This window comes from Brachyhypopomus gauderio, chromosome 1, assembly GCF_052324685.1.
Source record: "Brachyhypopomus gauderio isolate BG-103 chromosome 1, BGAUD_0.2, whole genome shotgun sequence".
NCBI classification, from domain to species: Eukaryota; Metazoa; Chordata; class Actinopteri; order Gymnotiformes; family Hypopomidae; genus Brachyhypopomus; species Brachyhypopomus gauderio.
The window spans coordinates 39,095,608-39,116,967 of record NC_135211.1 but is presented as its reverse complement, the minus strand read 5'-3'; the positions used below and the strand labels follow the sequence as shown (position 1 = coordinate 39,116,967).

Sequence of the window (21,360 nt, the reverse complement as noted above, 5' to 3'; positions counted from 1 at the left end):
CCCCTAGTAATCACTAGTGTGTGTGTGTGTGTGTGTGCACCACAGCCCCCTAGTAATCACTAGTGTGTGTGTGTGTGTGCACAACAGCCCCCTAGTAATCACTAGTGTGTGTGTGTTTGTGTTCTAACTGCACAGATGTGTTAAAAGCGGAGGACAAATTTCGATTCCGGTGTAAATTGACAATTGACAAAAATACGGCACATTTACATTTACAAGTATTTGCGTAACACAGAAAACTTTTATTATGAAAACTCGCTAGGCTTGCTGCTTTAAATTGACCGGAAGTAGCTGGTACGTCACCATTTCCTGGGGAGCGCCCGCACCGTTATTCTCCTCCAAGCACGACAGGCGCTATTTCCTTCACTAAAGGACACATTTTCTTGCGTTGCTGCAGTATAAACAGCACATATTATGCTTTAGTGCCAGATTTAAAAATAAAAAAACATGTCTATCATACCAAGCAGGCGATGATCGGTCTGTCGTCGCGGGAGGGTGGACGGAAAAAAGGAGTTTAATTATCGGAGGCGATAGTAACGTTAGGGAATAATAACGTCATCCATCAAACATGTCAGGAAAGCATTTCAACGTCCACGAAGTGGGCTGCTGCATCAAATACTTTATATTCGGATTCAACATTATATTTTGGGTACGTATGCAAATATTGCCGGGAATGCGCGTTCTGGTAAACGCAGACCCGGGGGGGGGGGGGGGGGGCATGTCTGATAACGATAATCTGGCGTAATCCTGAACCCAATCCCGCCGCTGCGGTTATGATCTAAGGAAGGCCTGCGACAGGACGTTAGCAGTCTCAGACGGGGCGTTAAATGTGTCGGATGTCTTCAGATGTGGTACTTCAGGCTAAAAAGACATAATGTCATGTTCTGAATAGGCGGGGTTTTTTTGCATGAAATGGGTGCGTGTGCAGATATGCTGACGACCACGAGCGTGGGCTCGTGCGATGCTGGTGTGGTCCATTTGTTCAGTGTGTGTGTTCTGCTCCTCAGCTACTGGGGGTGGCTTTCCTGTCTGTGGCCCTGTGGGCCTGGAGTGAGAAGGTTGGTGAGCACGTGCACGGTCAACTGTGTGACACTTTCATTTACTTACAATATCGGTAACCTAAAAATACTCCGTCCACCTACTTACCACAATCCCCATTCTTTCACATCATTTTTGTCTTGCCTCTCTCTCTTGCTGTCTCTCTTTAACACATATACACACACACACTATCCTTCTCTCTCTCTCTCTCTCTCTCTCTCTCTCTCTCTCTCTCTCTCTCTCTCTCTCTCTCTCTCTCTCTCTCTCTCTCTCTCTCTCTCTCTCAGGGAGTGCTCTCCAACATCTCTTCCATCACTGATCTGGGAGGGTTCGATCCTGTGTGGCTCTTCCTGGTGGTCGGGGGGGTGATGTTTGTGCTCGGCTTTGCCGGCTGCATCGGTGCACTGAGGGAGAACTCCTTTCTGCTGAAGTTTGTGAGTCTGCCTTCCTCTGTGTGTGCGCGCGTGTGTGTTGGTTTGTGTGTTTTGGTAAGCACAGACTCTTAACCATGCACGGAGGGGTGACATGTCACGCAGTGCCGTAAGATAACCATAACTTGTTTGACGTAATGTTGCCAATGTTTAATGAAGACGCTGCCGTCAAATTGCTTCTATTTAGCAACAGTAACGTTTTGCAATATTACCCGCGTTTTAGAACTGGCGGCCGTCGTTATCGAGTGATCCTGGTTCCTGCATGTGCCACACGTACTGGAAATGCGAGTCTCAATATCAAAAAGCCACGTTGCATGGGATGGAAACTGTGTTTGTGTGATAACACGATCTAAAAGAACGAAGAATGGTTCGAAGAATGGTGTGGAAACTGCACTGCATCAGTTCTTCTCTTCCAGACTCATCTCTTCTCTCCCTCTCCTCTCCTCTCCAGTTTTCTGTGTTTTTGGGGATCATATTTTTCCTGGAGCTGACAGCTGGAGTGCTGGCATTCGTGTTCAAGGACTGGATCAAAGATCAGCTCAAGTTCTTCATCAACAACAACATCCGAGCCTACCGTGATGACATTGACCTGCAGAACCTCATCGACTTCACACAGGAATACGTGAGGACACGTTCACCTCTTCACTCTACTGAATTAATTATTCTTGGTTCACTGCATGAGCTTCCTCTAAAACTGTGTGTGTGTGTGTGTGTGTGTGTGTGTGCGCAGTGGGAGTGTTGTGGGGCATTTGGTCCAGCTGACTGGAATCTGAACATCTATTTTAACTGTACTGACACCAACCTGAGCCGAGAGAAATGTGGAGTTCCCTTCTCTTGTTGCACTAAGGACCCCGCTGTGAGTATACACACACACACACACACACACACACACACACACACACACACACACACACACACACACACACACACATACATATATATACACACACACACACATATATATACACATACACATACATATACACATACACACACACACACACATACATATATATACACACACACACATATATATACACACACACATACATATATACACACACACACACACACACACACACACACACACACACACACACACACACACACACACACACACATATATATATATATATATATATATATATATATATATATATATATATATATATATATACACACACATACACACATATACACACACACACTCTGTGAACATACACACACACACACATTTGGTGAACATGTATACACATGCTTTCAGTGATTTCATACACACACACACACACATTTGGTGAACATGTATACACATGCTTTCAGCGATTTCATGTACACACACCCACACATCCTAGTGTGCATATACACACAGGCTTTCAGTGAACCCATGTAAATACACACACAATGCATATACACACACACACACAATCGCACATTTAGCATGTGCTGAAAGCACACATTTACATCACCACCTCAGAATGTTGTCCTCTGGTCCCAGAAGCCATGGCAATGTAAACAGGAAGTGATGTGGGTTTCCAGAATCCTTGAGAATGTAAACAGGAAGTGATGTGGGTTTCCCTGCTGGTGCTGAGTTTCCCACAACATGACTACCTCACACGCTCAGATATCCCACATGTTGAGTAACATTAAGACATAAACCAAGGTTTCCTTTGTTTCCCCTCCACCTCTCTCTCTCTTTCTCCCTCTCTCCCCTCTTCAGGAGGATGTGATTAACACTCAATGTGGCTATGACATTCGAGCTAAGGAAGTGAGTATGCATCTGTTCTTCATCACACTCTTCTTCCTCACCTTCGTCTTCGTTGTGTTCTAGTGCAATTACCATAGCTCAGACCCTCCAGAAAGTCGCGATGTTGCGATTTGCAACTTCAACACAACTTCAAGCAAACCCCGCGAATTCAGGGCGGTGTTGCAACTTCAGCCAATCACCGCAACTTTCCCGCAAATTTGACCAATCACTGATGTCGTCTTGATGTGACGTCGACAAACCGCCTTACTTCCGTATATACGTTCAAGAGGACCAGACTGAAAGCAGCATGAGCGACGAAAATAACGGCAAAAAGATCGGGAAAAGCAGTATCCCGGTACACTACATGAAAGCGGGGATAAACTGTTTTTTTTTTTGTTTTTAGTGTTTTATTGTTTCACAACGATGGGTTCATACATGTATTTCCAACAAGTTTAACATTTCTAGCACTAGCCCATCCACTCCAAGTGATTTTTCAGTCTTTTAAGAGACGGAAAGTCCATTTCTACCACCCAGCTGTTGCACTTCGAGGGATCATTTCAAGAAAGTGAGAGGGATCATTGTGCATTCTCTGTCCCAACACCTGTGTTTCAAGGGGCGGGGCATACAAAATCTTGAGAGGGATCATCAACTATTTCATACCACATAAAGCACATGTCAAAGTTAAGGCCCGCGGGCCAGATCCGACCCGCGAATTGATTATCTATGGCCCCCTGGATGATATTTAATTACTATCAGAACCGGCCCGCAGGCCACAGCCGACCGATGGTGTTTTGCACGCACAAACACTACATTCCCCACAATGCAACGGTAGCCCGCGAAGTCACTGCAGCGCACGCAAGCAGCGAGGGTCTGAGATAAAATTTATAAGTTTAAACTTTAAACTGAAATAAAGTTTAAAGTCAGAGATAAAGTTTATTTATCTCTGATCCATATCTATGAGTTACTAGTTCGCTCTGGCGCCAACCACTGGCGATCGATCTCGATATAATACTTAGTGTCCATTTTACAGGCCGCCCGGTAACAACTTACGTTCGCTAACCCCCCCCCCCCCCCCATCAACAATTAATGTTCGCCACCCCCTCCAGGTTCAAATCTCACTCCAAGCGATCTTGAAAAGTTGGCAACCCTGAATAAATAGGTAAATAGATAATTAAAATGGACTACTAAATGGAGGAAACCATACAACATTTACTCCCTATTGCAATGTACTCACAAAAAGCAAAAACACACCGCAACTTCCATCGCATTTTTTTTTTAAAACACCTGCAACATCAAACATTTTAGCCCGCAACAATCACAAAAAAGGCCCGCGAAATCCTGGTGGGACTGATAGCTGGTGTGGTATGTAGAGTTCTGGTGGGATTTGTTATGATCTCGTCAGAGTGAGGGCATAGACCGTTATAATCTCTGCCATCAGAGCAATTATTTATGTCATTATAATCTCGCGAGACTGATGAGGTAGGCCGTTATAATCTCACGAGACTAATGAGGTAGGCCATTATAATCTTGCGAGACTGATGAGGTAGGCCATTATAATCTCGCGAGACTGATGAGGTAGGCCATTATAATCTTGTTGAGACTGATGAGGTAGGCCTTTATAATCTCACGAGACTGATGAGGTAGGCCGTTATAATCTGGCGAGACTGATGAGGTAGGCCTTTCTAATCTCGTGAGACTGATGAGGTAGGCCATTATAATCTCACGAGGCTGATGAGGTAGGCCGTTATAATCTTGTTGAGAGTGAAGAGGTAGGCCGTTATAATCTCACGAGACTGATGATGTACACTGTTCTAATCTGAGCACCAGACGAGACACAGAGTTTCTCAAACAGACGTACTCTCATTTGGTACTTACCCTCTCCGTCTGGGTTCAGTGTCCTAACTGAACAACGTAGGTGGAACCTCTGACCCCTGTGAACCTCTGACCCCTTTGTGTGTAGAAAGAATAACCTGAATGTTTAACAGACCGTGGGCTTTCACTTTAATCGACGTCCTGAAATTACTTATTTACTTAAACTGTGAGTTTGTTTATGTGCATGTGTGCTTTGTGTTTGCACTGTGGAGGAGTCTGAGCAGAAGACGTTCATCTACACCAAGGGCTGTGTGCCCCAGTTTGAGAAGTGGCTGCAGGAGAATCTCACAGTGGTTGCCGGGATCTTCATAGGAATTGCACTGCTACAGGTGTGTGTGTGTGTGTGTGTGGGTGGGAGTGCAGATAGATAGATCTCCTTCGTTGACTAAAACAGGTTGCTTTTACTTTTCAGTCAAGGTTCCAAAACATTTTCCAAACTCCAAACTAATACAAATTCCAAGATTAATTTTACATTTTCCATCATTTATAAATGATGCACATCACACATCCTGTGATGTGTTTGACAGCAGGACTTTTTATTTAAACTACAGTAATAAACCAATAGATTTCATGTATACTACTATACTAAATGGATTTCATGTATACTAATATACTAAGTGGATTTCAGTATTGTGTGGTTTTATGACCAATGGCTTTTTGCTTTCAGATATTTGGGATCTGTTTGGCACAGAACCTACTGTCCGACATTGAGGCAGTGAGAGAGAGCTGGTAAGACCTGTGTGCACATGTACACTCATGCACACTCGTGCGCGTGCACACTCGTGCGTGTGGGTTTACTTTTGTGCCTTCGGTGGCAGCTGTGTTTCCCGTTCTGTCCTAAGTCTTGACGGCATGTAGGACATTCCAGCTATGCTGTGATGTCCCATACAGCTATATGACAGCCTACGGCCACATATAAGAGTTTCTGCCCTCACAAATATCATTTAAGTAAAAAAAAACAATTCAAAACTTTAAGGTAAACATAGTGTTGGTGCTTTCAAGATGTTTTTTGCCGGTTGTCTATGAACCACAAGAGAAAAATGTTTCATTATGCTAGAAACTCTGAGTTATTGTAAAAGTTGTATTCTGAACATGAAGCTGAATGCCTGTCTTTGCTAACATTTTGTCTTTTCTAAATTAATTTCAGTTTATTCACCTGACGAGCAGAACCATACTGTCCTGCTGACGCTTAGCAACGCAACCAACACAGCATCATCTCAGTGTCCTAACAACCAACATGGAATTTTCATACCTTCTTTTTCTGCAAACATTTTGAAATTTTGCCATGAAAGACTAGAAATTTGTAACCTTTTCAAAACTGGTGCAGACTAGTGGATGGAGAAATAGGCGTCTTATGTTCCTGTTGTTCCGACAGCAATACATCCAGTGACCACAAGATCACTGTAGTTTACACGATAACCATGAAGAACTCAAACTCCATTTATCTTAATCCATTTTGGTCAGGAGACCTTCTAACTACAACAATGCCATAAATGCTCTGCTGATCATTGTAAATACACTTTGAAGTTTGCTGTTAGCACATGTGCTAACTGGTTCATAAAGTTCGTACAGTTTGCACAGAAAATTCAGTTGTCCCCTTAAGTTCAGTTGGGAATCTGCTAATATTCTTGTTTGGAATGACCAGTGCTGGACGTGCAGTTCACGAACGGACCTTCGTATCTTCCATAGAAAACACTACTTATCTCACACCTTATTGTCACAAATTTGTGCTTTTTCTATAAAGTTAGACGTAGCTCTTGTTAAGATGTGAAGTGTAAATAAGGAGTCATTTGTAAGCACTGCTTTTGTTATTGTTTGTAAACAAATGTTTGTTGTTCCCTGTTAAATCAGTTGTGTGAAAACAGCAGATTTCAGGCAGAGAAGAAAACAGCACTGCATGTGTACTAAACATAACACTCAGCGTTTCCAGCGTTAAATGATATAATTATAATCATTCTTTTGTGGTGAATAATTACTGCAGGTAGATGGGTGTGAGTAGTCATTGGCTTGTATCAAAGTTCAGACCAGAATATTTTCCAGTCCTGTCAAGGCTAATTGTTCATGGTTCAAAGACTGATAACTATTCAGCGTCTGATTCTTTGACTGTCGGGTGTATTTTTGAGTGGTGTTCTGCAAAAACAAGTTTAGAATAAATTTCTACTTCATGTCCTGCTCTATTAGAGAGTATGGTGCACTTAACTAGTTCTTTTATGTAAGACTGACTGTTTTAAACACACAGCATGAGATGATTTGCATAGATTTGCTTTTAATGCACATAAACTCACTGCAGGCTGTTGCTTTGGGTAAATAAAGAGAAGTTTAATTCCATAAGCTAATGTCAGACCTGAACAGTTTTGTAATGGAAGGCACAGTTGACTATTGGTTTAGTTGATGGTGCACATTACAAGCTGAATGGCCAATCAATGGACTGTATCACTAAAAAGTGACTTATAGCTACTTTCATGGACAGCCAATTAGAGTAGAGGACTTAACCGGTGACATGATACCTAGAAGACGTACCGTATTTGATACTTGGGTTGTCCATGCCTACAGGGTTTTCTCGTGGATAGTATTCACTACTTAAGTGTGTTGTTAACGTAGTTGTTTTGGTTTGATTAAGAAGTCTTTTACAGTATTGTATTTGACAACATAAACTATTTACCATCCTTAACTAAGATGGTGGTATTGCAAACAATAAAGTTTGATATGTTTTTGTATCTGTTTTTGCTGCCATTGTCTGACGCACCAGCAGAGGCACCAGTGCTGATCTCATAGTCACTAAGCTGTTATGATGGTTTATATACTTATGATAATGTAATCATTCTGAATTGACTTACACAAATCTGTCTACATGTTCACTTAGCAGACAGTGATTCAGTGTCTACAGTATAGTCTAATGCAGCTTGTCTGTTGAGATTATCTCAAGCACCCCCCCCCCCCCCCCCCCCCCCAAAAAAAAACTAAAACTAAACATTAAATACAAATGAAGAATGACCCCGTTGTTTTGGCTTTGTGGTTGATGTTCATTCAGAGGTACATACAGTTTCGTTAGTTGAAACACCCAGGAGGTCTTCCTGGGAACCTTACCTGTCTGAGTGGTTCACCATCGGCCAGCTGTGTCCCTGGTCCTGAACAGAGAAACCCTGGTCAGAGTTGAGAGGGATTGAATGTTGTCAAGTGTGTGTGTAACCAGTAGGACGTGCTCTGCTCAGTTTTTTCAGTGTTTTTGTTCAAGGTTAAAGTCACACATTCCTCATAAAAGATAACTAGGAGTGACACTTTCCATGACACACACACACACACACACACACACGTATGCTAGTTTAAATCCTTCAGGGTACTGCTGCTCTGCTCACTGAAAACAACCTGCTGTTGCCGGACCTCGTACAGACACATTTGTGTTCAGGTGTTTGATAAGTTTCTGAAGGAAAATGGCGGTGCGACTTAGCGGCTTCATGAAGAAGCACTGGCTTTTCCTCAGCACCATGCTGTCAGTGTCTCTGGGTAAGAGAGTCTTCTTTTTGTCTCTTCATATTTCTCTTGTCTATGTATCTCTTTCTCTCCCCACCATCTCTGTCCACTTGTCTATCTCTCTCTCCTCAGTTTCAGATTATTGATTAGTTATTGATGAGCACTGTTAGGACCCTCCCCACACACCACGTTCACACTCTCGTACCCTCTGGCAGGTGTAGGTCTGGGTGTACTGATGCGTGGGTGGAGCTCTCTGTCCACAATCAATCGCCTGTACTTCGGCTATCCTGGGAACCTTCTGATGCAGCTGCTGAAGATGATCACCTTGCCTCTAATCTGTTCCAGTATGATCACAGGTTGTACACTAGGTTACCACCGTACAGCAGTTTTGTCCATATTTAAGCCTAAAGATGCCTGTGTCTGCCGCTCCTCCCTGCCCCAGTACACGGCTGTACACCTTTCCCCGCTGTGCTGGGTTTGCGCGTACCTCAGGAAACACACTACAGCATAACTATATCCCTGTTTGAAAATATCAGAACTGTTCAGATAAATTGTGTAAGGGAAAAGCTGATTCTAGTTATGTAAGGCATTATCTGCAATGCAAGCCTCTGGCCACCAGGGGGATGCCACGCACCGCCAATTAGCAATCAATGGCCTCCCCAGCAGGTGCTATCTGATTATACGAAGTATTCACAAAATGGCATCTAGTTTGCCCTTTGTACTCTAGTCTGTACATGGGTCCAGGTCTGATGGTATTTGCCCATTACAAGTTCAGTAAAAAAAACTAAACAAAAAACATAAGATGGCTCTTCAGAAAATCAGTCTAGGAATAATGATCTTAAATCACTTCTGTAGTGGTGTTTTACAGAATTTCACTCTCCAGGCTTCCATACAGCTGTTATCACTCATCTGCTTATCATCAGGCAACTCATGAGATTAATACACTGCACTCACACTAATAAATACACTGATGAATATATACTATCACACTAATAAATACTCTCACTAATACACTCACTAATAAATACTCTAATACACTCAAATTAATAAATACTCTCACTAATAAATACACTCACATTAATAAATACTCTCACTCTAATGAAAAATACCTTCACATTAATAAATACTCACACTGATGAATACACTCACAATAACGAATATACTCACAAATAAAAACTCACACTAATAAATACTCTCACACTAATACACTCACTAATAAATACTCTCACACTAATAAATACTCTCTCTAATAAATACACTCACTAATAAACACTCTCACTCTAATAAAAAATACATTCACATTAATAAATACTCTCACTCTAATAAATAATCTCTAATAAACATGCAATGCCAATTAGCAATCAACACGCTCCCCAGTAGGTACAATCTGTCACAAATACACATATTTGCATACGCATGAATATGCATGAGAGTGGTTTGAGAACACTCTGTGGTTGGTGCAGGTGTGGCAGCAATGGACTCTGGGAGCTCTGGGAAGATTGGGCTGAGGACCATCGCCTACACCCTCAGCACCACCATCACAGCCATCATTCTGGGTATGATTACACACGAGGGTAGATTTCCACAGCCTCAGATTAAATGTCTCGTTTGGGCATCTCCCAGGGGTGGATAGCTGAGCACCGTCCTCAGAACAGCGTCTAATCTTAACTCTAGCTGAAGCCTGAGCTTTGAAGAAGTTGTCATTTTGTCAGTTGTGATTTTCACCACAATTAGTCCTCTGCATTTTCCCATCTGTGCAGTCAGAACACACGCATACACACTAGTGATCTCTAGGGGGCTGTCGTACACACACACACACACACACACACACGAGTGATCACTAGGGGGCTGTGGTACACACACACACACACACACACACGAGTGATCACTAGGGGGCTGTGGTACACACACACACACACGAGTGATCACTAGGGGGCTGTGGTACACACACACACACACACACACACTAGTGATCTCTAGGGGGCTGTCGTACACACACACACACACACACACGAGTGATCACTAGGGGGCTGTGGTACACACACACACACACGAGTGATCACTAGGGGGCTGTGGTACACACACACGAGTGATCACTAGGGGGCTGTGGTACACACACACACACACACACACACACACACACACACACACACACACACTAGTGATCTCTAGGGGGCTGTCGTACACACACACACACACACACAAGTGATCACTAGGGGGCTGTGGTACACACACACACACGAGTGATCACTAGGGGGCTGTGGTACACACACACACACACACACGAGTGATCACTAGGGGGCTGCGGTACACACACACACACACACACACGAGTGATCTCTAGGGGGCTGTCGTACACACACACACACACACACACACGAGTGATCACTAGGGAGCTGTGGTACACACACACACACGAGTGATCACTAGGGGGCTGTGGTACACACACACACACACACACACGAGTGATCACTAGGGGGCTGTGGTACACACACACACACACGAGTGATCACTAGGGGGCTGTGGTACACACACACACACACGAGTGATCACTAGGGGGCTGTGGTACACACACACACACGAGTGATCACTAGGGGGCTGTGGTACACACACACACACACACACACGAGTGATCACTAGGGGGCTGCGGTACACACACACACACACACACGAGTGATCTCTAGGGGGCTGTCGTACACACACACACACACACACACACGAGTGATCACTAGGGAGCTGTGGTACACACACACACACACGAGTGATCACTAGGGGGCTGTGGTACACACACACACACACGAGTGATCACTAGGGGGCTGTGGTACACACACACACACACGAGTGATCACTAGGGGGCTGTGGTACACACACACACACACGAGTGATCACTAGGGGGCTGTGGTACACACACACACACACACACACGAGTGATCACTAGGGGGCTGTGGTACACACACACACACGAGTGATCACTAGGGGGCTGTGGTACACACACACACACGAGTGATCACTAGGGGGCTGTGGTACACACACACACACACGAGTGATCACTAGGGGGCTGTGGTACACACACACACACACACGAGTGATCACTAGGGGGCTGTGGTACACACACACACACACACACGAGTGATCACTAGGGGGCTGTGGTACACACACACACACACACACGAGTGATCACTAGGGGGCTGTGGTACACACGTGCCCAGAGTGGTGAGCTGAAATGGAACATAGCACTTGTACTTCCGTGTCTTCATCATGCTGGAACGTCAGGAATGATCCTGGCAACAGTCATCAAGCCTGGGACGTCCTCACACTCCACAGAGGACCAGTGGACAGAAGCGCCACAGTCAGCAGCAACGGTGGACACCATGCTGGACCTGATCAGGTGAGCGTCGTGGCTGGGGGAGGCATCTTCAGAGGACATCATGGACCAGTCGAAATATACTACACTGTGCATTAACTTACGGTACCATTACATTAGCCATTGGGCGGTTAGTGCTGGGTCTTTGATGAACAGTGTGTGTGAGTATGCATGGTTGCTTTGTGTATTGCAGAAATTTGATTCCAGAAAACCTGGTACAGGCTTGTTTTCAGCAGGTATGTTTCTTCCTAAATTAGATGATCATTGACATTATGCCCTAGGTCTCAACTGTCTGTGCATCCACTATTTAATTTGAGCAAATGTTAACATTTCTGACAAGATTTCTTTCTTTTTTACATTTTCTAAAATATAGTGAATTCCTGAGTGATTCCATTCCATAAAAAAACATTTTGCACATATTCATATTGTTTGCACATTGTGATGTCAGCAAATCATTGACTAGGTAGTGCCTTAAACGCCCCCCCCCCCTTCCAGTCACATGTCTGTGCTTTACAGTACAAATCCACACGTGTACCAGTGAGACCATCAGCCACAAATGCCTCCCAGATTGTGAGTTGAAAATACTGTTTCAAAAGAACATGTTTATCATAGGTCATGATAATAGATTTGTTATTGTAGTGGCAGATTTATAGGAGTTCAGGAAGCTCCTCTACTATAAAGGGCCCTTGTACCCATCCCATCCCATCTGCATTTTCTACAAGACACAATTTAGAGTTTCATAGTAAAAGACTATTAGTGTGTGGTTTGAATTCTTAGAACACATATATTGTTGTTGTTGTCATGGTGACCGGTGTCGGCCAGAGGAGGATGGGTTCCCCCCCTGAGTCTTGGTTCCTCTCAAGGTTTCTTCCTCATGCAAAAACTAGGGAGTTTTTCCTTGCCACTGTCGCCTTTGGCTTGCTCACTGGGGGCTAGGACTCGGCACTTGTAAAGCTGCTTTGTGACAACAACTGTTGTAAAAAGCGCTATATAAATAAAATTTGATTGATTGATTGATTGAACACAGTGAGGCCATAAGATAGTGTGTGGTTTGAGTTCTTAGAACACAGTTAGACTATTAGGGAGTGTGTGGTTTGAGTTCTTAGAACACAGTTAGACTATTAGGTAGTGTGTGGTGTGAGTTCTTAGAACACAATTGGACTATTAGGTAGTGTGTGGTGTGAGTTCTTAGAACACAATTGGACTATTAGGTAGTGTGTGGTGTGAGTTCTTAGGACACAGACTATTAGGGAGTATGGTGTGAGTTCTTAGAACACAATTGGACTATTAGGTAGTGTGTGGAGTGAGTTCTTAGAACAGTAAAACTATTAGGGAGTGTGTAGTTTGCAGCTGTAAATTTCTGTGCAGGAATATAAGTTGGTGGGCTCATACAAGAATGGCATGAACATTCTGGGTATCCTCACATTCTGCATCCTGCTTGGCCTAGCTTTGGGCCGCATGGGCAAAAGGGGCAAACGCTTTGTGGAGTTCTTCAGCGCTGTAAACGAAGCTATAATGAGGATAGTAAAAATTATACTGTGGTAAGTGTTTGAGAGTCATATAACTTGATATCCAAACCCAGATTAAGCCCAATGTAGCACCGCCTGTTTCTGCCCTCTAGTTTTAGTTTGAGCTGGCTTAATTTTATGCCAATATAATCTGATATTAATGTAATGACTTCTGTGTCTGTGTGTGTTTTAGTTACATGCCTGTTGGAATTATATTTCTGATAGCCACAAAAGTAATTGGGATAGAAGACTGGAACATCTTCAGGACACTGGGTTTCTTCATGCTGACTGTGCTTATTGGGTCAGTCATTTACACAATCTGGATTAATCATTTCTTCATTTGGGTTAGTGAACCACTTCTGACTTCTGGCACCTAATACCTAATTTCTCTTTCTTCCTATACCTAAACCACTAATGGAGAATCACTGTAACATACACAACACCTGGTGTGAAGATGTGTCAAGGCATTTCTTGGCATTAATTAAACTGGATAAGTGAAGATTCTGATTCTGAGGGTTCTTACGTGTTTGAATCGTTGTGTAGTTTGGCTATCCACTCTATGTTGGTGCTGCCCTTGCTGTACATGCTGGTGGTCAGAAGAAACCCATACACATTCATCTGTGGAATGACCCACGCTCTGCTAACTGCATTCACAGTTGCATCCAGGTACTAACCATCACGTCAAAACGCCCAACATTACTCATGGAGACTAATCAATGGCCGCCTTCACTCACTCAAGTTCAGTTCATCTCCCAGGCTGTGTTAATACATCAAGCAAAAACACCTTTGGTCCACACTGCAGTAACTGCAGCATCTTCGCAGTGTCACCGAGCTCCATCTTCTTCTCCGCTAGTTCCGCCACCCTCCCGCTGACGCTGAAGTGCGCGGAGGAGAACAACGGGATCGATCTGCGCATCAGCCGCTTCGTCCTGCCGATCGGGGCCACCATCAACAAGAATGGCTCGGCGCTCTTCAAGTCCGTGACCGTCTTTTTCATTGCCCAGATGAACAACTATCCACTCGATGCCGGCAAGCTCACCATTGCAGGGTAATGGGGGGCCCTAACGAATCACCCACACCCAGCACACAGATGCCAGTGACAAATCTTGATTCATTGTCCAAGAAACACCATCTTTAGCACTGAAGTAGGTGAACACAACAACACAGAAATTACTTTTTCATTCTTTGGACCTGCCTTTCCAACCCTTCCATATGGCATTGCCCACAAAACTGTCATGGTAGTGAAATTCTAAACCTATGAACACAAAACAACAGCCTAATATTTTTGGTTCAGTTTGGTCTACATATTTTACAGTTTATTTGAATTAATAAGAAATGTGGGAACACAGACAAATGTATCTTTAATTCTTATATTCCTGGGTGACTTAATTTACAAAGATTTAGGTGGTCAGACATATTTCCTGAATGATGACATGACCTTGTCCTGTAGTGGACTAGTCGGCTGAAGAGCTTTAGTTACATGTAGCAGGCGCTCTTATCGAAAGCAACCTGCAGAAGTGAAATGTCACTGAACCCCAAGACCTTGGTTATCGGCCCCAGGTCCTATATTACCGATCTAACTTTCACATACGTTATTGTTTTAATAAAATGTAATTATTTAATTATTACAAATAAGCTATAATGTGATCACATTTCTTGGTGATGTGTAACAGGATCATGACATTAGCTACATGTATAGGAGGAGCGGCACTACCCAGTGCTGGAATGGTTACCATTATCATTTTACTGGCTGCTGTGGGACTTCCTGTCAATGATGTCGGTCTGCTCATCATTGTGGATTGGCTGCTGTGAGTGACTCTGTCATAGAAGCCATGTTCACACCACACAGGCCATGTTCACACTGCACAGACCATGTTCACACCGCACAGGCCATGTTCACACCGCACAGCAGAGTTGTATAATCCAGGATCAGAAATTAAAAGTCCTCACCAGGATTATGCTCAGGCTTCCTGGATTGTGTTGATTCCACTAATTTTACCTGGATTGCACTAATTAGAAAATCTAGCAAGCTTGAGCAAAATCCTGGTGAGGAATTTTACTTTCTGAACCTGGATTATACAACTCTGCCGCACAGGCCATGTTCACACCGCACAGCCCATGTTCACGCAGCACAGGCCATGTTCACGCAGCACAGGCCATGTTCACGCAGCACAGGCCATGTTCACGCCGCACAGGCCATGTTCACGCAGCACAGGCCATGTTCACGCAGCACAGGCCATGTTCACGCAGCACAGGCCATGTTCACGCCGCACAGGCCATGTTCACACTGCTGCATCACCACAGATCAGAGAATGGTGGGGAGGTAGCATGCTGAAGGGATGATATTCAGATGAAAAATACCTGCTCCTTTTTCTGTTTCTTGTCAGGGATCGTTTCCGAACAACCGTCAACGTTCTGGGTGATGCCATCGGAGCTGCCATCGTGGAGAAGCTCTCCCAGAAGGAACTCCAGACACGATAAGGAATAAACATAACACCTCTGCCATGTTCAAAAGCAAAGAGAAATGTAGAAAAGATGGTCACAACAGCCACAGAAGATCCTTTATTTTTATTCCTAGTATTTACATAAATAGTTAAATAATCTTTTAAAATTGTAGATAAAAAGATACATTGACATTTTTGGCAGTGTTCGGGTTAAGTCCAGACTGAGGGTCTCTGTGAATATGGACTACTGGGTTTCAACAAGGACAGAAGGAAAGCGGGTTCTTTCTTTTAACCTTATGCAATTTTAGAAATATTTTGTATTTGCACTCCAATGGTTGTGTCTATATTAATGTGTCTAACACAGAAATTATAACATTGCATTCTATGTCTCAATCTAGGTGACGACTCGTTTTCTAGTAGTAACTGACTGTTCCAGTTAATTTTTTATTTGTAAATGTTAATTGGAATAAAAGTGGCATAATAAAAATACAACTAATATTTTATTTATATTACTATTTAGAATTAATATGGTTTCTATAAGCGTTCTAAACTTTCGCACTATTTACAACTGGTCGGTAGACCGACAAAACCGTCTGTGGCCCGTACGGGGATCTAACCCGCGACCTTGGCGTTATTAGCACCACGCTCTAACCAACTGAGCTAACCGGCCCTTTAAACAGGCTCTTTTTTACTGATTGTTCGCTGATCGATTTCATATAAAGTATTTTATAATATAACTTGGATTTACGAGTCTATTATACATATATATATATACGTCGAAGTACACGAGACTAGTCTCGACTCAGTAGTGATCTGCATGTTTTGTCTCGACATTCTCTCTAATCATGTTTGTCTTGATTAACGTAAAAATATTTTTGACGAGACCAGACGAGAACATCAGCTAGCTGGCTAACGTTAGATGCCATTGATCCTTTCCACGACCGCTTGGCTGTTATTTGTTAATGTTCAGTGGATTTACAATTCAAACATTAATAAACATTTTTGGTTTATATTCAGCTGGCATTAGGTTTTGGTCAGAGCCGTAGAAAGACTGCCCGGGGAGCAGTTGGTGTTAGGTGCCTTGCTCAAGGGCACCTCAGTCATGGGTTCGATTCCCAGACAGGCCATGACTGAGGTGCCCTTGAGCAAGGCACCTAACCCCAACTGCTCCCCGGGCGCCGGGCTAGGGCTGCCCACCGCTCTGGGCACGTGTGATCCACAGCCCCCTAGTAATCACTAGTGTGTGTGTGTTCTGACTGCACAGATGGGTTTAAAGCGGAGGACAAATTTCGATTGGGGTGTAAAAATCACAATTGACAAAATATGGCACATTTCATTTCATTTCATTTCAAGAGAGAGTTGCGACACTCCCATAGACTCCTATTGTAATTCAGGAATGCGGAAGTAAACGTGCCATGGGGAGACCAATAGTTCCAAACATGCTATAGTTCCAGCATTGAACTGCGTATATTTGAAGCATTTCCGCGGCTGTTTTTCTGGTAAGTTAATGAATTATTCATCGTTTCCTATATAATCCTCCATAAATGTGATTAGTATTACTGTTATAGTTAAGTGGTCACTTGTTGTTAGTTTATTTCTGCATTTTAAATGCCGTTAGCTTAAATTACACTTCGCTAGCATTAGCTATGCTATTAAAAGCAGGAATCGCTTAGCGGTGCATTAGCCTCAGAGTATTCAGTCATTAGGATAATTGTTAAATTCAGTAATACCTATATAGATTTGATCATATTGTAATTAATGGTAACTATCTGAAGTAGAAAAGATGGTTGGATTGTAATGAAGTTACTCTTTGGTTGATTAATTAATTAGCTAGTGTTTCAGTGACAGGTGATAAAACCAGCTGCTTGTACATGGATGACCACTATTTATACAGGATGCAACAATCAACAGGTCTATATATAATCTCAACACAATTTAGTAACAATTTTTTTTATTTAATTACGTATGATGCTTAGGATTGTCATTACCATCATAACATTTAAAATATTTTTTTAGGCCAGTGGTGTGATGACCAGACCAGTGGAGCAATGTAGATTGGTGATTACTGCAGTAGCTGGTGGAGTGGGGATGAGAAAAACAGATCCTCCATACCTACTGAAGTTTAAGTACCACTGGGTGGCAGGACATTTGTAGGAGTTAAAGACAGACCAAGCACATTCATGGTAACAATGAAAGTATTTGATGGGGGTGTATTTACAGGTGTTACATGGCTTTGCTGGCTTTTCTTAGACATTTTCATCTGGCTTTTACTTCCAAAATGGCCAGTTTTGGACAGTGTGTGTTTCTTCCTCTCAGCCTGGATGTGCTTTGCTGCGATTCTCAACCTCAGCCTGATGTATCTGTTAGCTATTTTTTGTTTAACATCATGGCATGAGGGAAGCCTACTGTCTAAAAGCCTAGCCTCTATCTCCATTAAATGTTTTGCATTAGGGAGTGCCATAAGTGAGGCACTGGTCCTAGTTCGAAACAATTGATCGATTTTCCGAACTAGATCAAAAGCCTCCTGTGATGGCCGACAAAGTGCACCTGACTTGAATTCCTTCCATTTTAGTAAAATACTGTGCTCTTCTTCAGGGCTCTCGTTTCTGTGCTTAATTGCAATTTGACATTCATTACAAATTTTGGAATATTTGATTACTTGATTCACAATGTACCCTGTCAGATGATAGAGAGCACAGGTGTCCATTTTTGTGTAGTCAGGTGAGGGTGTAGTCACAGGGTTGTGCTCCAACAGGTCATCCACTCTGATGCCAGGACTGGGAAATTCCTCTTTAGCATCCAGGAAGTCTGCCAATAGGCTACTGTCATCCTCCTGATAGCTTCCTGATTTTAGTGTAATAAGAAACTGTCCAACTGATATTGATCTTAGTGCCTGGTGAAACTACAGGAGTTGGGACTGGATTCCTCTGTCTTATGCAGCTAAACAGATTTTCAAGACAGTCTTGTGTAAACCTGCTTGTCAACACAAAAAAGTGTCCCTGGGCCAGCATGTCTTCTTGGATTGACAATATTGTGGATGTTGCCATAATGATGTTATTTTAGTATTGTAATGTGGCTAATGAATTAATTTATGTATTTAATGATGTTATTTTTGTGTTGTAATGTGGCTAATGAATTAATTTATGTATTTAATGATGTTATTTTAGTGTTGTAGTGTAGACTACAGAATAAATCTATGTATTAAATGTTAAATGTGTTTTTAGTGTTGTTTTGTGGACTAAATAAATCTATGCCTGAACCTTTAATAGTGCAGGCTGCTTCAACAGGCTATTTGTAACTCTAGTTTTGTTCAAAGATACTATAAAAATTATATCAATAAATATTTATTGAAAGTTGATATAAATATTAAGTTGATATAAAGCAGATTAAGTGTTATATCGCCGGTGGATGGCGCCAGAGCTAGCGAGCTAGTAACGTATTGAATCACATCTGTGGATCTGAGGTAAATAAACTGGATATTTTTTTTCGTCGTGAGATATCGGAAGTGTGGCGTGAGAGCGTGCGAAAACGGTCAAATGCGTGTTGGCAACCCTGTATGTTGTAATATTTACCAGAAATACGGTAACCGCTGATGTCTTTCCCGTTTAAAACCATTCAGTGTTCGTGTTTGATTGGAACTATACGGTCCTCCATGAACCACGTGACCTCTGAGCGGCGAGATCACAGAGTGTCGCAACTCTCTTTCTACGGCTCTGGTTTTGGTTTCTGAATAACTTCTCCATCTTATCGTTATACTACAATATTATATGTAATACTATATATTAAATGTTTGATTTAATTCATTATTCGTGTAGATCCCCAAATAATCTGATATAAAAAGAACTAGCACAAAAAAGAAAACATTTATTACCCTGCCGAAACCCGGGATCGAACCAGGGACCTTTAGATCTTCAGTCTAACGCTCTCCCAACTGAGCTATTTCGGCCTGAAGCACCATGGTTTCTCATGTCTCAGGAAAACCTAAAATGTACCTTCAGGCTTAGTTTATGCTTTAAAATAGACATATTTCCGGCCTCCCACTCCCGGTTTCTCACTTACTGTAAATAATTCTCTTCATATTTTGTATATGTAGCTTATATTATGTATTTTATGCCGTTGCATTTTCATCAAACGTCAAGGGGAATTAGCTCAAATGGTAGAGCGCTCGCTTAGCATGCGAGAGGTAGCGGGATCGATGCCCGCATTCTCCACAGCTCCTTTTACCACAGACCGAGGAGATCCCAGCGGTCCACTCCCTCAAACACAACTTAATAACATCATTCCCTGAAATCTTCAATGGAAATTAACGTTAAACATGATCATTCTTGCCAACATATCTACAATTACATCACGCAATGTGCCATAAGAGTTGGGATTTAATGGATATGATGTATATTTTCTCACACCAATATCCCCAAAGGAATCAAGTGGTTTAAAGTGCTCATTGGTTAAACTTCTACACATGATTGTGTAGCTTATAAATCCCATAATTATATCAACAAGCAGCAGACGAGATCATAGTTAGCTAGTTCGCTATGCTGTCATTTCAGCCTGCTTTCCAAAGCCTGGTCTCGTCAAGTCAAGACATCCCCATTGTGGTTCTTTATCAGCACAATTCCATTTTTAAAAACATCTGATTATTTACCCTTAACAATTGTGCGTTTAAATTAACCTACAGAAGTCAAGTGAGCTAACATAATTCGCTAGAGAAAGACATGCTAGCGGCTAATGATATTACGTTTTGAACTGTATTACACACAAGCTAGCAAACGTTAGCTAGGTAAAGTTCACGTACTTGTCTTGATACAGTAAAAACATGTTCACAATTAGCAAGAATTACACAACGATATCTAACATTATTTTGTATAACGTAAAGTTACTGCGGTGATCATACCTAAAAACACGGATAGCAAGACGAGCATTTCTGTCATAACTCCTGAGGGCCTTCAGATGAACCGTTGACGGTTGAAATTCCTCGCGCATTAGGGGAGTTTAAATAAAAACAAATCCGTTATATTTTACAAATCCGTTATTTACTGGATATTTTATGGTAATATTAACTGGTCTTTAGGACCGTTCTGAAATCTGAAAAAGGTCTCAACAAAAATGTTTATATGTTTTAGTAAAAGATCGATAGATATAATCAAGTCATTTTGTATTTTTTGTAAGATCTGCTACTTTTTAACGTTAGCCAAAAGGTTAGCTTAGCTAGCTAACTAGCTACTCACCTAGATGAGCTGTCCAGCTTCATTGCTGTGAAATCATTACCGGGGTTGTCAAAACACGCATTTGACCGTTTTCACATGCTCTCACGCCACACTTCCGATTTCTCACGCCGAAAAACAAAATCTAGTTCATTTACCTCTGATCCACATCTATGATTCAATGAGTTACGTGTTCGCCAACCACTGGCGATCGATCGCGATATAATAGGTTACTTAATTTGTGTCCATTTTACACCCCCCCCCCCCCCCTCAACAACTTACACTGG

The 21,360-nt window shown here is 42.5% G+C and overlaps 2 protein-coding genes, 1 long non-coding RNA gene and 3 other non-coding genes across 9 annotated transcripts; 3 read left to right on the top strand and 3 right to left on the bottom strand.

The window, feature by feature from the left end:
* The first annotated feature begins 294 nt into the window (after positions 1-294).
* On the top strand, positions 295-7,799 carry tspan5b (tetraspanin 5b). Its single transcript, XM_077013546.1, has 9 exons — positions 295-646; positions 1,005-1,055; positions 1,323-1,469; positions 1,918-2,088; positions 2,197-2,322; positions 3,184-3,231; positions 5,295-5,411; positions 5,750-5,811; positions 6,230-7,799. The coding sequence occupies exons 1-9, from the start codon at positions 566-568 to the stop codon at positions 6,240-6,242; spliced, it is 816 nt and encodes a 271-aa protein (XP_076869661.1). The 5' UTR covers positions 295-565; the 3' UTR covers positions 6,243-7,799.
* Positions 7,800-8,096: 297 nt separating this feature from the next.
* Positions 8,097-21,071, bottom strand: LOC143520126 (uncharacterized). Of its 3 annotated transcripts, none has more exons than XR_013132561.1 (3): positions 20,764-21,071; positions 15,787-15,924; positions 8,097-8,210 (listed from the first exon to the last, which is right to left on the bottom strand). It is a non-coding gene; the product is annotated as an uncharacterized LOC143520126 (long non-coding RNA). The 3 variants fall into 3 exon arrangements; XR_013132560.1 differs by lacking the exon at positions 8,097-8,210 and adding an exon at positions 12,678-14,565; XR_013132562.1 differs by lacking the exon at positions 8,097-8,210 and adding an exon at positions 12,678-14,486.
* On the top strand, positions 8,363-17,441 carry LOC143520067 (excitatory amino acid transporter 3-like). 2 transcript variants are annotated; one of them, XM_077013545.1, is made up of 12 exons: positions 8,363-8,586; positions 8,769-8,909; positions 10,017-10,109; positions 11,827-11,941; positions 12,111-12,153; positions 12,434-12,487; positions 13,286-13,458; positions 13,619-13,769; positions 13,969-14,091; positions 14,279-14,473; positions 15,099-15,233; positions 15,813-17,441. In XM_077013545.1, the coding sequence occupies exons 1-11, from the start codon at positions 8,514-8,516 to the stop codon at positions 15,198-15,200; spliced, it is 1,263 nt and encodes a 420-aa protein (XP_076869660.1). In that variant the 5' UTR covers positions 8,363-8,513; the 3' UTR covers positions 15,201-15,233; positions 15,813-17,441. The 2 variants fall into 2 exon arrangements, with proteins under 2 accessions (XP_076869660.1, XP_076869659.1); XM_077013544.1 differs by having other exon boundaries at positions 8,364-8,586; positions 13,619-13,726.
* On the bottom strand, positions 16,466-16,539 carry trnai-aau (transfer RNA isoleucine (anticodon AAU)). Its single transcript has one exon. It is a non-coding gene; the product is annotated as a tRNA-Ile (tRNA).
* trnaf-gaa (transfer RNA phenylalanine (anticodon GAA)) lies at positions 19,743-19,815 on the bottom strand. Its single transcript has one exon. It is a non-coding gene; the product is annotated as a tRNA-Phe (tRNA).
* On the top strand, positions 20,008-20,080 carry trnaa-agc (transfer RNA alanine (anticodon AGC)). The gene has a single exon. It is a non-coding gene; the product is annotated as a tRNA-Ala (tRNA).
* Positions 21,072-21,360: the final 289 nt, after the last annotated feature.

Coding starts and splice junctions, on each gene's coding strand:
- tspan5b (XM_077013546.1), top strand. CDS start 566: ATGTCAGGAAAGCATTTCAACGTCCACGAAGTGGGCTGCTGCATCAAA. Junction 647..1,004: donor GATTCAACATTATATTTTGG/GTACGTATGCAA, acceptor TCTGCTCCTCAG/CTACTGGGGGTGGCTTTCCT. Junction 5,412..5,749: donor TAGGAATTGCACTGCTACAG/GTGTGTGTGTGT, acceptor TTTTGCTTTCAG/ATATTTGGGATCTGTTTGGC.
- LOC143520067 (XM_077013544.1), top strand. CDS start 8,514: ATGGCGGTGCGACTTAGCGGCTTCATGAAGAAGCACTGGCTTTTCCTC. Junction 8,587..8,768: donor CATGCTGTCAGTGTCTCTGG/GTAAGAGAGTCT, acceptor ACCCTCTGGCAG/GTGTAGGTCTGGGTGTACTG. Junction 12,154..12,433: donor TACAGGCTTGTTTTCAGCAG/GTATGTTTCTTC, acceptor TGTGCTTTACAG/TACAAATCCACACGTGTACC.